The sequence below is a fragment of the Rhincodon typus genome, chromosome 28 (genome assembly GCF_021869965.1).
Source record: "Rhincodon typus isolate 14 chromosome 28, sRhiTyp1.1, whole genome shotgun sequence".
Taxonomy (NCBI): Eukaryota; Metazoa; Chordata; class Chondrichthyes; order Orectolobiformes; family Rhincodontidae; genus Rhincodon; species Rhincodon typus.
The window spans coordinates 33,482,102-33,497,177 of record NC_063359.1 but is presented as its reverse complement, the minus strand read 5'-3'; the positions used below and the strand labels follow the sequence as shown (position 1 = coordinate 33,497,177).

Sequence of the window (15,076 nt, the reverse complement as noted above, 5' to 3'; positions counted from 1 at the left end):
TGCTGGAGAATTTTTTCTGAAGAAGGGTCTAGGCCCGAAACGTCAGCTTTCCTGCTCCTCTGATGCTGCTTGGCCTGCTGTGTTCATCCAGCTCTACACCTTGTTATCTCAGATTCTCCAGCATCTGCAGTTACTACTATCTCCCCACAATTACTCTCTGCTTTCTGTCACTTGGCCATTCCCATATCCACACAGGGCTTCAGTTGTGCTAAAATAAGTTTTTTTTTTTAATCAAACACTTTTTTTAAAGTGCATATACACTTCATGCAATATTTTCCCTGTGGATTTCTGGACCCTATTGTTATGGGTCAAAAGGAAGTGAGAAACCTGTACTGTTTAGTGAATCATAATGTGATTTTCTCTAGATTGGCAACTAACTGGATAGAGGACAGACTCATTATCCAATGACGATGGTAGGTAGATGATTGAATCTGGAAAGCCAATTGCAGGCTCTGTGCAGCACTGAAGAAAAACAGACTACAACTTCATAAGAACTGCCCTTCGCATCCAGGGCACTTTAGCTTTGGATGTCTTTCCATTACTTCACATAGTTTGGTGTGTACTGAACTACTTTCTTGAGGCAAGCTTGAGGATTCCAACTCCCAACATTTCAGTTCCTCACCATTGTCCTAAGTCCTGGCCCTTGCACTTTCTGTCCCCATTATTATTCCATGTTTTCAAACACTCTTGAGGATCTGAGTTCTAACACTTATTGAGCTCCTTGTCGTTATTCTGGATTCCTGCCTTGATGCCCTTACATGGGTTCAGGAACCACAGCCTTAAAAGTTTTTTACATGACTGGATAACCCAGGCCCAGATGCTGTCACACGGGCTTTCTTGAGTTACAATATCTGCTTTGTATTTGGTGAAAATAATGTTGACACAACGTATCCAATATAAATGATGGTATTGTCATTATGTATATCTTTATGATTAATGATGTGAAACAGAAATAGATATACATCTTGAAAGTGCTTCATTATTGAGCTTTTTCTTTTAACACTGCATTTTATTGTGTTTTTATTTCAAAAAAGCAATGGATTGCTTTTCTACAGCACTATTATGTTAACGGCCCTTTGTGTCTGGGAATAGATGCCCCAAAATCTAATACATTTTAATGGCTGTAGTGGACTAAGCCCCCCTGCTATAACTATTCATCTTAGAGTTAATTTATTTGAAGTTTTAATCTAATTATTAACTATTTTCAGACTTAAGTAGCTTTTTGGACAACAGAATGACTATGTTGGTGCTCGCGAGGCTGAGTGGAGGACAATACAACAGGCGCAAAAATTTGTCGGGGTTTAGTAATCATTAATGTGGAGCTTACATTTAATAGAGAAAAGGCTAAAAAGGCTATTTTACTCTGATTGGCAACTGATTGCTGTGCTATATGCTAATAAGGTAGACAGATGGATGTGAAGGAGATTAGAGAGTGGCTTTCTGCTTCTCCTCCTTCCACACCCCCAACTGCTTCCTGTTTCATTTATTGCTCATTTCGTGCAGCTAATAAGAAGGCCAATGACATCTCCTTTTTTGCCTGTTTTGGGCAATGATTAATTCATGGGGTTATTCCTCTTGATGGACTACTACAGACATTCACCTTTGTAGGGCAGGATAATGTGGAGCATGTGTGCATGCCGACCGTGCAATGTGCGCTCCCCTCCATTTATCAGCCTGAAAAAGCCCATTCTATTCGCTCATTTGTCCAGCCTGCATGAGGTACTGGTGGGACAGAAGGTGCTGTGGCATACACAATACTGAAGTGTGAAATTTAATTAGTAAAGGGCTTGGTCATGATTTCACGGCCCAAAAGAAAGGAGTTTTTATGTCTCTTGATGCAGCTTCCTTAGCCAAGGCCCACGGTGCTCTTAGTTACTAGGGTGTATTCATAGTTCATTTATGTCAGCCCCATTTAATGCAACAGCCATGAAGTTAGAGATCTTTTGCCTTGAAATGCTTTCCTTTTTTTTGCTCTGCTGCAGGTGTCCCTGTCAAGGTCACCAACCTGGGTGACAAGACTACTCACACCTCGCCCCTTGAACTGTTCATGTACCTCAATGAAATTGGGTAAGAGTATTGTAAAATTTATTTCCCTCAACAATTTACTGTTCTTAGCAAACTGACTCCTTGTCTTTGAGAATAAAGAATTGATTGACTTTATTTAATTTTTTTTGATTTCATGTGAAATATCATTGTTATTGTGCTCCTGTGAATTGTAAGTTCACTTTCAAAAGTGGTAAAATAGATTGAGAATAAGTTCTAAAAATTAAGATTCGAAATACTGTTTTCAAGTTTCTATGCGTTATATTTTAAGTCATATATTTGAAATCAATAAAATATCAATAATTTTTACAGTAAGTATGATACTTGACAAAGGCCCCTATGATTTGAATGAAAGGTATAGAGGCAAAATAGATAATGTAAGCAATTTGCTGGTGCTATCCTCATTAAAAGTGAGGAAAATCTAGACAGAAAGTTGTATGTGGGAACAGGTCACTGGCTTACTCTGAGCCGTAGGTCAACTTGCAGAGAAAAGAAAGAAGACTGAGAACGCAGTACACCAGAGCATTAAATTTTTAATAAGGGTAACTGTCAGCTGAGAATTAGAACCCAGAAATAGTTAATGGTAGACTCGAGTGGTGTGGAGTGATGGGAAGATTGCAGAGGTTAAACATTTTACTGTTGAGTTCATAAGCCACAACAGGGTTAGAAACAAAAGATTTTAGTTTGTTTCATAAATGTTGGGGCAGTTTTAAATATCTCGTGTAAAAAAACTCCTAACGCTATAGGGTTTCCAGTTCAAAATTGATTGCAGAGGTCAAATTATCTAACCAGCCATGCAACCACTGTCACTGATTCAAAAGTTAAATTTATTATTTTTTGACCCATATCCCATACCATATCCCAAAAATTGTGCACTGAATTTTCCCTTTGGGATCGGGTTTCCATACTAGTTATCCCCCTTTCCCCAGGAAGAAACCTCAGTCGTGAACTGACCAACATTACCAAATGGCCGTGGAGTAGCCTAACGTAATTCAGGTAGCCTTAAGGACTTGAGGGTCTGAATTCTACCCGTCACTGAGAGGAAGTCCCACTACCAACTAATCAATGGTGACAGAACTCGGTTGTGGGTGCTGCAAGGACTGCATGTAGGCCCTAGGATACAGTTAGCTTGAATCCAGGAGAGAAATGAGTCAGAGCTATTACAAAGGGAGGAATTGGGAACAGCAGGGTTGAGGGTGGGTCTGGCTTTGGCAACTAACCCAAAAGAAGAATGCAGTAAAACTTGCAAATGAAACATATTGGTTCAACCAATCTTATATACGGCAAAATGGACCTCCAGAATGACCAGAATATTACTTTTTTTTTAACCTGTTTTTTCCCTCTAGGATATGGAACGTAACAGATGGGCAGAAGTGGGTGGTAGGATGATCCCCCGACCAAGGGACATATGATCCCAACTTTCTTCTTGTCTTTTTAACCAGTTGAGTTTTAAAAATGGCTTTCCAAATCCAGCTCATCTGCCCAAGCCAACCTTATGATGTTGCATGGACAGTTTAATATTCACTCCATTGGCTTTGTAACAAACTTAGTTGTCTGTTAATTACAATTTTTTTAAAAATGGCTTCTGGAGTGCCAGGTGCCAAATATACACCCAACAAGGGACATTTGGACAAATTTTAACTGAAAATGCATCATAGGCACTCGGCTGTGGGCACCGGTTTGTTGACCACCTATCACAACTGCTGTGGGAAATTGCAGTTGTTGGAAAATGTCATTGGTTGTGCAAGATCGCTGCAATTTCTCAGATTTTCTAGAAGATAGAGTTTCTCAACAGTGCACCTACTAGCTGGCACTCCAGTGACATCTCACATGATAAAGATGGCATCACTCAATCATTCACAATTAAATAAATTGCATTAGCAAATTCTAGTCAGCGCATGTGTGCTTTTTGTATTAATTCAATCAAAAATCCCTTGTAATATTCACCTCTCCCTTGCAGAATACATGTAGATAAAAGACTTCCAACTCAGCCTAACTCTTCTGTAATTCAGCACAGTTTGTTGCAGATTTATATAGCAAGATTAGAAAGGAGGAATTGCATCCCACTGTTGACAGGTAGGTCCAAGTTAGACAAGTGGTCTGGATTCTGAACAATAGTTCATATTTTCTTAATTTTCCAAATTTATGGGTCTTAGAGGTCAGATAGGCTGGAAAACCACCAATTCCGATTGGGGAAGCAATGGAAGGATAGGGAATGTCATACTGGCAGTTGTACCTAGGTTTTGTCCTGCTGTGTCACAGCTACTACACCAGATGTATCCTCAGGGTGGTCCATGAACTGCAAATTTGTATAGCTCATTGTTAGCCCGATCTTTGTTTTTAAGTGTTTCAATGTAAAAATAGCCTGCAGCACAGCTTTCTGCTTTCAGTGAGATAAAAAGCTTTTACAGAATTGTTGCTCAAAGTTATTTAAGGATAAAAAGCCAAAATACAGATACAATGTTTAAAGTACATAAGCATAAAAGTTATGTATAAAAGTTGGAAATGTGATCAGTCTCTGTTACCACTGCTGGCCTTGCTTGCTAAAGATTCTTTGTCTGAAATGGAGCGTTAAAGCTTGGGATTCGATTCAGCAGCTCTAATGGCTTCTGTAAGCAAATAGTTGGAGTTTGCCAAAATAATGTTTGTCGGTGCTCTCAACTTTTTGTTTCTTCCTTCTTTACGTTTCTTTCCTTTTTAACTTTTATTCTATTCCTTAGATTAGGAAAGACCACCTGGGCCAACCTGGTTTCTGGTTATGGTTCACATGAGCATTCAATCACCTTCCTACAATACACCTGTCGCAATGCCTTCTATTCTGTCTGTCTTTAAGCATTTAACTAGTTTCTCTTTTAATACATTGGCACTGTTCTGCTTCAATTATATTGGCTAAAATCCATATTTTTCCAGCATATTTTAAAGCAATGCATTTGATCCACTATGTGATAATGACCAAATTTTTTTTTTTTAAATTGAAGGATAACTTTCTCTTCTGCTAAGGAATTCCAGCAATTGTACTAGATATGCTACTTCAGAATTTGCTGCACTCCTAGCTAAGCAGTGTCAGTACAGCTACCCAACAATGTGGAACATTGGGAAATAGCAAGAACTGTAGATGCTGGAATCAGAGTCAATACAGTGTGGAGCTGGAGGAACTCACCAATGAAGGGTGTAAACCCAAAACATCAACTTCCTGCTCCTCTGATGCTACCTGACCTGCTGTGTTCCTCCAGCTCCATACCGTATTGTAAGTGGAAAATTGCCCTGTTATGTACACACGTAAAGGACAAATCCAACCTGGCAAATTGGCACCCATCAGTCCTCTTGATCATCAGTGAAGTGTGGAAGGTGTTTTGCACAGTGCCATCAAGCATTATCAATAACCTGCTCAGTTTGGGCTCTTTCCACTCAAATCCTGAACTCATTACAGCCTGGAATCAAACATGGACTGAAGAGCTGAACTGGGGAAAGATTTCTCCATTGGTTATAGCCTTACCTGCCACAAAGGAAGATAGTTGTGGTTATTGGAGGTTTGTCATTCCAGTTCAAGGACATCTCTGCATGCAGGTGTTGTTGTAGACCCAAACATCTTCAGCTAATTCAACGTTAGGTCAGAATTATTAGTACACAATCATCAGCAAACAATGTCAACACCATTTGTAACTCCTCCAGTACTGAAGCAGTTCCATGTCCAAATGTAGCAAGACTTGGATTATATCAAGCTAACAAGTGCGAAGCAATGACAATATCCTACAAGAGGGAATCTAAGCAACGCCCCATGACATTCGGGAGTATTATCATCACTGAATCACCCACTGTCAACACCCTGGTGGTGACCATTGACCAGAAACTGTACTGGACTAGCCATATAAATACAGTGGCTACAAGAGCAGAATCTTGCAGTGAGTAACTCACCTCCTGACTTTCCAAAGTCTGTCCTTCATCTACAAGGCACAAGTCAAGAAGGTAATGGAGTATTCCACACTTGCGTTGATGAGTGCAACTCCAACAACACTTAAGAAGCTTGACACCAATCACTCCTTCCACCACTGACAGTATTGGTGCAGTAGCAACAGTGTGTACCATCTACAAAAACATGATCTACAGCATCTGCAGTTCTTTCGGATTTTATGTGCTATCTACAAAATCCGTGCAGTTCCTTAGACAGCACCTTCCAAACTCATGACCATTTTAAATAGAAAGACAAGGGCAGCAGATGCACAGGAACACCACCATCTGCAAATTCCCCTTCAAGCAATTCTCCACTCTGATTTGGAAATATCTCCTTTCCTTTAGTGTCACTGGGTCAAAATCCTGGAATTCCTTCCCTAATGGCATTGGGGATGGCCCTACAGAAAGCTCACCACCATCTTCTCAAGGGTAACTGTGGATGGGCAATAATTGCTAGCCCAGGCTGCAATGCTCACATCCCATGAATAAATAATAAAAACAAGCACAGGTTTCCAGTGAATGATTGGAAGCAGCAAGTTGCATACAAATTTAGCACAGCCGTCTCCTCAACAGTCACAAAGATAGGATGACCACCCACCCCTTTGAGTTGCAGTCCTGCACCAAAATTGAATAGTTTTTTGACGGTGTCTTGGGACAGCCTGACTATGTGGCGGCAATGCACCTTGCTCATAGGAGGTAATAGCATTGAGAACAATAGACTCTTGGTTCTCCCCTACCTCCTCTGCACACTGAAGGGAACCGTCAGTGCTCATGTGGAGGCTGTTTGGCATCCACTAGAGGTTGATGCTCGTCTTGGGCTTCCTCCTCCATTTCTCTGCATCTTCGTATCACCCTGACCATAGCAGCAATAATCCCTGCTGTGACTGGGTTCATTGCTCACAGTCCAAGGAAGCTGTGTTGGAACATCATAAATGGAGCATTTTCTTAGTCATATGAACAGTCAGCATTTGCATCGCACAAAAATGACAGTTTAGCATAGTTCTCCATGCAGTGTGACAAGGAAGACGCTGACAAGAAGGGTCATGGAATACCTCTACGTGGACCTTTGACATAGGGACATTATTCCAATGTATGCAACACCGGCCATGCCATGCAATTACAATAAGAATTGTATAATTTTAGTAGGATAACTAATACCTTTCCCCTCCCCCCACCCTCCATAAAAAAAGACTGTGTTGCATATAAGAATGTTGGCAAATACATACAGTTCAAGATGAGGCGAAATCATCTCTGTGCTCTTGCTTTGTCTTGGATTTTCTTTGTGAATTGTGGCCCACAGGTGAGAATTTTAAGATCACCTCTGATTACTGCTACTTCTCAGAGATGCAAAAGAACAAAAAGAATAAAAGAGAAGTATGGCACAGGAACAGGCCCTTCAGCCCTCCAAGCCTGTGCCAATCATCATGCCCTGACTAAACTGAAAAACAGACCTTCTGCCCTTATTCAGTCCATACCTGTCTATTTCCTCCCTATTCATGTAACCATCCAGATACCTCTTAAATGTTGCCATTGTGCCTGCTTCCATTACCTCCTCTGGCAGTGCATTCCAAGCTCCTGCCACTCTGCATGAAAAGACTTTCCTCGCACATCTTTTTTAAAGTTCTGCCCTCCACCTTGAACCTATGCCCCTTTGTAATTGAAACTTCAATCCTGGGAAAAAGCCTCTGACTAGCCACCCTATCTATGCCTGTCATAATTTTGTAGACTTATATCAGGTCTCCTCTCAGCCACCATCTTTCCAGTGAAAACAATCCTGGACTTTTTAACCTTTCCTCATAGCCAATGCCCTGGAGACCGGGCAACATCTTGTTGAAGCCAATGCCCTCGAGATGATTATGAACAATCTGTAATGACCAGTGACGTGGTCAAGATTGTTGTGGATTTGTATTGTGCACAGGTAGATACTGCATGCATTTCACGTGCAGAGTACTCTGATTACAGACTTCTTCAACCTGTATTGTGAAAGGCTTGGATTAATGCAGTTGCCTCTTGCACTGCTCACAACTTAAGCCTGGGTGCCCAGACAGAGGGGGAAAAAAAACTTTACTCCACCCACTAGGAGTATGATTGCAGCATTTCTATAGTGTACTTAAGATTTGCATGAGACTGGAAGACATCGTACCCGAGGGGAGGGAATGGCTTAATGGTATTATCGTTGGACTGTTAATCCAGAGACCCAGATAATGTTCTGGGGACCCAAGTTTGAATCCCGCCACAGCAGATGGTAGAATTTGAATTCAATAAATATCTGGAATGAAAAGTCTAATCATGACCATGAATCCATCGCCAATTGTTGGAAAAACTCAGCTGGTTCACTCATGTCCTTTAGGGAAGAAACTACCACCCTTACCTGTTCTGGCCTACTTGTGACTCCAGATCCACAGCAATGTGGTTGACTCTTAACTGCCCTCTGGGCAATTTGTGATGGGCAATAAATGCTGCCTGGTCAGTGACGCCCTCATCTCGCGAATAAATAAAGTAAAAAAAATCATAGATCACAATTATCACAATTGGGCGGCATGGTGGCACAGTGGTTAGCGCTGCAGCCTCACAGTGCCAGGGACCTGGTTCGGTTCCATCCTTGGGCGACTGTCTGTGTGGAGTTTGCACATTATCCCTGTGTCTGCATGGGTTTCCTCCGGGTGCTCTGGTTTCATCCCATTGTCCAAAGGCTAGGTTGATTGACCATGCTAAATTGCCTGTAGTGTTCAGAGATGTGTAGATTAGGTGGGTTATAGGGGGATGGGTCTGGGTGGGATTCTCTGAGGATCAGTGTGGACTTGTTGGGCCAAAGGGCCTGTTTCCATACTGTAGGGATTCTATGATTCTGTGATCTGTTATAAGAGTCAGTGATAACACAGTCAGATATCAGAGTCAGTTGCAGGCTCAGCCCAATCAAGGAGCCCACCCTGACCTCTATGTATCTTGCTTTCTTGCACTTTATGTTGACCCATCAGTCCTGAGCTTGCAGATTTTCCCACCAAATTCTTTCATTTACAACTTCATCTCCCAACATTACACCCTGAGCCCCAGTTATACAGCTTAGTGACACCAACGATCATGCTTAACTGTGAAGCTGGTTGTGACAGACAATGACATCCAGCACCACAACCACCACCTCAGTAACCCATATCCTCCCGTGCACTATAATCTTTGACCCCTGTATGTTGCATTCTGCCCTTTAAAAAATATTGTTCCTTCTGCATCCCAGTAATTACCTCCAATCCCCTTAACTTATCTTTCCAGTTTCTACCATGGCAGTTGCCCTTGATAAACCTCCTTGACTTCCATTGAGCAGACCCTCAAGACTGACCATGGCCTATCCCCCAGTTGACTTGAACAGACACCCCTGAATGATGAGAGACTAGACTTTGACTGTTCTCTGTGCAGCTCCCAGACTGACTTCTTCACTTGATTGCGTTGGACCTGCAGGACCGACTGTGGCCCACTCCTTCTTCTGTAGTGATGTGGAAGTCTTAAAGTAGACCATTCTAAGCAGCTGACTTACTGTCCAAGCCTCTAGACCAAGATCGGATGCTGTGCTTGACTAACTATGGTAGGACCCCCTGACTGATGAGAGTGTTCCTTAACTTGACCAAGGACTACTCCTCTAAGATTTGAAGACATGGCCATTTGGTTAAAGCATTTTGAAGTATGTTTGATGCATATGCTGAATGTATGACATTGACGTAGCCTAAAAGCAACATGTCCACCTCTTGAGTGATCACTACTGACAATGATGGCGAGCTTTGTGTCTGTGTTAAACAGCAAGGCAAGGTAGAAGTACTGTGGCCCGAATTCAGAATGAGGTGGCAAAGTATAAAAAGGCAAGGCAAGAAAGGCAGAGGTGTTATGAGCATCCAAGTAGACACAAATTGAGTGAGTGCTAAGAGAGCAAGTGAGTGATCTCCTGAGGTGCACACTGGTCTAGTCAGTGAGCTGGGTGTTGTCACTGTGGGCAAAGTGGGCTGACAGCAACATTACAATGCACAGTGCTGGTATTGTCCAAAGTGCAGCATAGAAGTGGAGATCTGCATTCCAAGTGTTTTGGAGATGTGGCAGGATGATCTGGTGAGGATTTTACCTGTCTGATGCCAGCTTCCTTGGATGGGGAGTGGGAGCATAGGTATAGAACATACACTGAGATGATAGTGAGTGCTGTCCATGATGGAGGCTTGGAGAAGCAAATGGCGAGCTTGAGCTGCCCGGTACCTACTTTGCCTTTCATGTCAGGAATTGTCTCTGTCTAGTTTCTAGCCATTGTTTGGGACAATAGTAAATTGCATATCAATCAGGCAAGATCAAATTGTAAAGACATGTAAAAACATGCAAATAGGACTTTCACTGCTAACTAGTGAGATTCTCAACTCGCGGTTCTAAACTTATTACAGAATCTGACTATTTTCTTGATGTTGAAAATCTCTTTTCATATATCTCACCGTATTTTCCCAACTGCCTTGCCACTGCTCACATTGTTAAGGGGCTGGGAAAATTCAACCGTAAATATTCACTAGTAGGAGATCTCTGTATTCCTGATATGATATTTTCACTTTATTTACCTTTTAGCTCCAATATGTATATTTTAAAATAGTAAAATATAATTTAAAATTCAGTTGGTGTCCATTTGAAACTGATGTGATTTTAATGTCGGCTCAGTCTATTGAAGGATAAAAGGCCTGGGAAAAGGTTTATGCAGTGTTAAATAAAACAAGCATCAACTGAGTTTTGTTTAGATATTACTTTATTGTTTTGTTTTGTTCATTAAAGAATGCGTGACACAGCAATTATGTGTTGTATTGGGACAAAATAGTACAATGATATAAAACTTTGCTTTATCCCCTTTTAAACTGGTGTTTAAAAGATTGGGCAAAATGACTTCACACACACAATAAGGCTTGTATGAATACAGCTGTGATGTTAAAAAGGTTTATTTTTTTAAAAAAGTCTTGTCTCCTGGTTACTGTCACTTTTAATTGTCAACTTCCTCGGTCACTATTCTTCCTCAAAAGCCACTTTAAGTGCTGTGTGCTTGCAAGATGAAAGCAGGATTTGCATTGCAATGAGTTTTTATGTGATGCTGAATAGACATATATAAATGAGATTGGATTTACTGTATTTTTTTTCTCCCGCGGGCCTACTGTGATGGTCCTGAGTGCCTGCCTATAGCAGACTGGACTGTGAGAATTTTGCATGGATTTTTGTCTGTGTATCCTGAATGTGGCAGCCTTGGAGGTCTTCTTCCGGATTTAATCAGCTGCTCCTCATATTGCACAGCTCCAACAGCATGCTGTCGACCTGGAGAATTGCCTCTTTGTGCACTGTTCGACGTCTCCCTTCAAAGTGTGTGAAAAGATCAGTCTCATTTTATTCTAATCTGACTTCACTCCCATTCAGGGCCCGACAAAGTGCCAGGCTGTGTGCCTTGGAATTGTGCAGCCATCCTAAAAAATTTTGACATCCTTTAATGAGGCAGAATGTTCATTGTGTGAGTTTATCTCACTGTCTGTCAGTTGACTGGCCCTTTTTAACCTCAACCATATTAATGTCTACATCACTTGAGCCAATTACTTAATGCCCTGTTGTACCTTTATGGGGGTGATTCACCCGCCTGAAAAGGAAATTGAACTATATCATTCATCTTCTGCCTTTTTCAGAGGTAAGCATGGGGTTGGACGGATAGACATCGTGGAGAATCGTTTCATTGGCATGAAATCGCGTGGTAAGGGACTCCTCATGTGCTTTATTTAATATTTTTAAATCCATTTCAGTACTGTATTTTAAATAGCAGTCAAGTTGATACATCAGTGTTTTCTGATGTTGTGACAGGCTTTGTCTGCCTGCAACATCCAGAGATTGATTTATCAATCAAATGGTGCCATATTTACCTGCAGGCATACATTTAAAGGAAAACATGTATGAATAATCTATAGAAAATTCCACAGAATAATGAAGTTTTTCTTTCTGTTTCCTTAAAAATGTTTCAAATGGTTTGCTTTAAATGCACCAAATGATAATAACCTGTGATCAGACTGTATTCCTTCACTTTTGCATTGATTGAATTTAGAAAAATTATCTTGATATCAAGGAAGTACTGTTCCAACTATGCTTTACAGGTAAAGCCTGACTAAGCACCTATTCTCTGCTATAGTTTACAATTGAAATTTGCTTAAACTCCACACTCGCCCCACCAATCCTTTTTGATATTGACTGATCTGTAAGTTAGATTGCACAAACAATCAGAGTATAGTCTAAATTGCCTGTTTGCTTTAAAATTAGTTAGGACAAGAATTGATTAAAGATTATTTAAAGAGCTCCACAACTAATGACTTCATATAGTGCAAGGTAGAATACTGAGATAGAAGGTCACAATAATGGTTGTCAACATGGTGAGAATGAATGACCTATCTATGGCATACCATCCAGAATGTTGCTAACTGATAGCCACCCACTTCCTATTTGGATAAATAAGCTAAGCTGTGCCTCTCATTTGTGTTCTACCAACAAAATTTAAAATAACATTGGTGTAAGCCTTCAAGCAGACAGACTACCCAAAAGCCAGGATGATGCATGGCTTGTGGAAACCAAAGACATTAGAGTAGACAAAAAGCTTCATTTTTAAAGAAAAAAGTCCTGTAAATTTCCCCTTGCACTCTTTCTATTATAAAGGTTGACTACTTCTTTCAGTATAATTCCATAGATGGTGATCATTCTTCAGTATTGCAACCATACAGCTGTTCTTCAGTTTCAAGTCTTGATGGTCAGTACCTGCAGGTTAGTTGACTACTGGGGCCATCATATGTCAACTTATTCCCCCTTTGCCTGAGATTCATGTGCATGCACTACCAGTAGAGGTCACTGGTCTGCAATAAACAACAGAAATCCATACTGGTAGTTTTCTCCCTCATTAACTACCCTCCAACCCACACCCCCTCCCATCAAATAAAATTTGTTTAGGACCCCTGAAGTCAGTTGCACCTATTACATGATAGAATATGAGACTTTTCTGAATTATACAGATGAGATTCTCCATTGGATATATCCACAGGCTCGTCATGGGAATTTCGTAATGATTTAAGGGAAGTAAAATCCAACCTCAGAAAATGGATCAGGTTATATCCAAATGACAGTTGCTCTTGACCGGAAATATATTTAGTGAGAATGGTTATTAATTGGTTTAAATTAAACTGGTAAGGCATCTGGTTTCATCAGAAATTTTATAGATTATGAAATGGAACTCCATCTCAGCAACTACTCCATGCCCTTTCAGTGAGGTGACTGTTAGTGTCTAGAAAGGTATATGAATGCTCACATATGATTGGAGAGCCTACTCTGGATAACTTCCCATGAACATTTACCATTATTTGCCGATGGAAAGCAATCTCTAAGAATGAGAAAAAGACAAAGATTTCCTACTGGTCTTTCTGATTTAAGAGAACTGGGGATTGATAATCACCTGCCAAGCTTCAAAAATATGACAAATTTGACTTTGAGGTGTGCAAAAGAGGAGCTAGACTGTTAATAATCAGGAAGTGTAATTCATCCTTGTGATTTTGAAGGAAGACCATTCCACTTTAGGAGCAGAATACTACTCGGAGCCTTGCACTGTTTAATGACTTGATCTTAGCATTTCCCTCAGACTGTTTGTGAACACTGGCACAGACAACGCTTCAGTTTCTAAGATTAAGCAATTTAATTACATGTCTAGGCCATGATGACAGGGGATGAAACTGAAGTCAGTAGAAGGGTTTAAAGTTGATGAGAAGGAGAGGTAAGCTGCTGGTACTTAAAGTTCATTAGATGCCAGGACCAGATGAGTTGCTTCCAAGAATGTTGAAGGAAGTGAGAGTGGAAATTGCAGAAGGGCTGGCAATAACTTTTCAACCTTCCCTGGATTCAGGGGGCTACTGGGGAATTGCACACATTACGCCATTATTCAAGTAAGGTTGTAAAGATAAATCCATCAATTACAGTCCTGTTATTTTAACTTTGGTGGTGGGAAACTGCTAGGAACAATTATTTGAGATAGAATTAATAGTTACATGGGAAAATAAGAGTTACTTATGAAAAGCCAATATGGATTTGTTAAGGGAAAGTTGTGTCTGACTATTTTGCTGGAATCTTTTGAAGAGGTAATAGAGAGGATTAATGAGGGTAGTGCTGTTGATGTGGTGTACGTGAACTTCCAAAAGACAATGAATACAGTGCCACACAATAGCCTCCAGATAGAAGTTATAGCCAAAACAATAAAAGGGATAGTGGCAAATGGATACAGAAGTTATCTGAGCAATAGGAAACAGAGATTGATGGTTAATAGGTATTTTTCGAGATAGAAGAAGATTTGTAATGGTGCTCCTCGGGGTTGGTATTGGTATCTTTGCCCTTCCTGATCTTAAAAAAATCTAGTAGATCTTAGTTTATAGAGGACAATTTCCAAATTTGTGAATGACATAAAACTTGAAAGCATTGTAAACTGTGAGAGGGACTGTGTAGAGCTCCAAAACTGCATAGACAAGTTGCTGGAGTGGGCAGGCAGTTGACAGATGAAGTTCAATGCAGAGAAGTGAGACATGATACACTTTGGTACAAAGAAAAGAAAGGTAGTATAGAATAAAGTGAGTTATAACCCTTTATTCTATACAGTCTTTCCATGTTCTGGTCATGGTGTTAATGAATACCAACTGGCAACAAAAAGACATGACCAGTACTCACTCATCTCCATTCACACGGATAAGGAGAACCACAAGTTCGATTGGGACAACATCAGGATCCTAGGACAGGCCAAACAGAGACAAGCACGGGAATTTCTAGAGGCTTGGTTCTCCACCAAGAAGGCCATCAATAAACACGCAGAATTAGACCCTATAAAACACTACTGCGAAGAAAATCCATTGAGGTAACCAATTCCAACGGACCCCAGAGTTTAAATACCAGGTGGGAAAATACAACAGCGCTTCATCGGAGGCTGCACTGATGATGTCACCCAGCAGGATAATGAAACATCTGCGAACTAACGAATCAGCTCAGTGAGCGAACCAACCACAGCTGAGTACAAATCTACTCA

At 40.7% G+C, this 15,076-nt stretch overlaps 1 protein-coding gene across 2 annotated transcripts in view; it reads left to right on the top strand.

The window, feature by feature from the left end:
• The window catches only part of ass1 (argininosuccinate synthase 1), a 146,788-nt gene that overhangs the window by 78,588 nt on the left and 53,124 nt on the right, over window positions 1–15,076 (top strand). For both annotated transcript variants that reach the window (XM_048613342.1, XM_048613343.1), the window contains exons 10-11: window positions 1,983–2,067; window positions 11,670–11,734. In XM_048613342.1, the coding sequence (XP_048469299.1) occupies window positions 1,983–2,067; window positions 11,670–11,734 (150 nt within the window). The remainder of the gene's footprint in view (window positions 1–1,982; window positions 2,068–11,669; window positions 11,735–15,076) is intronic.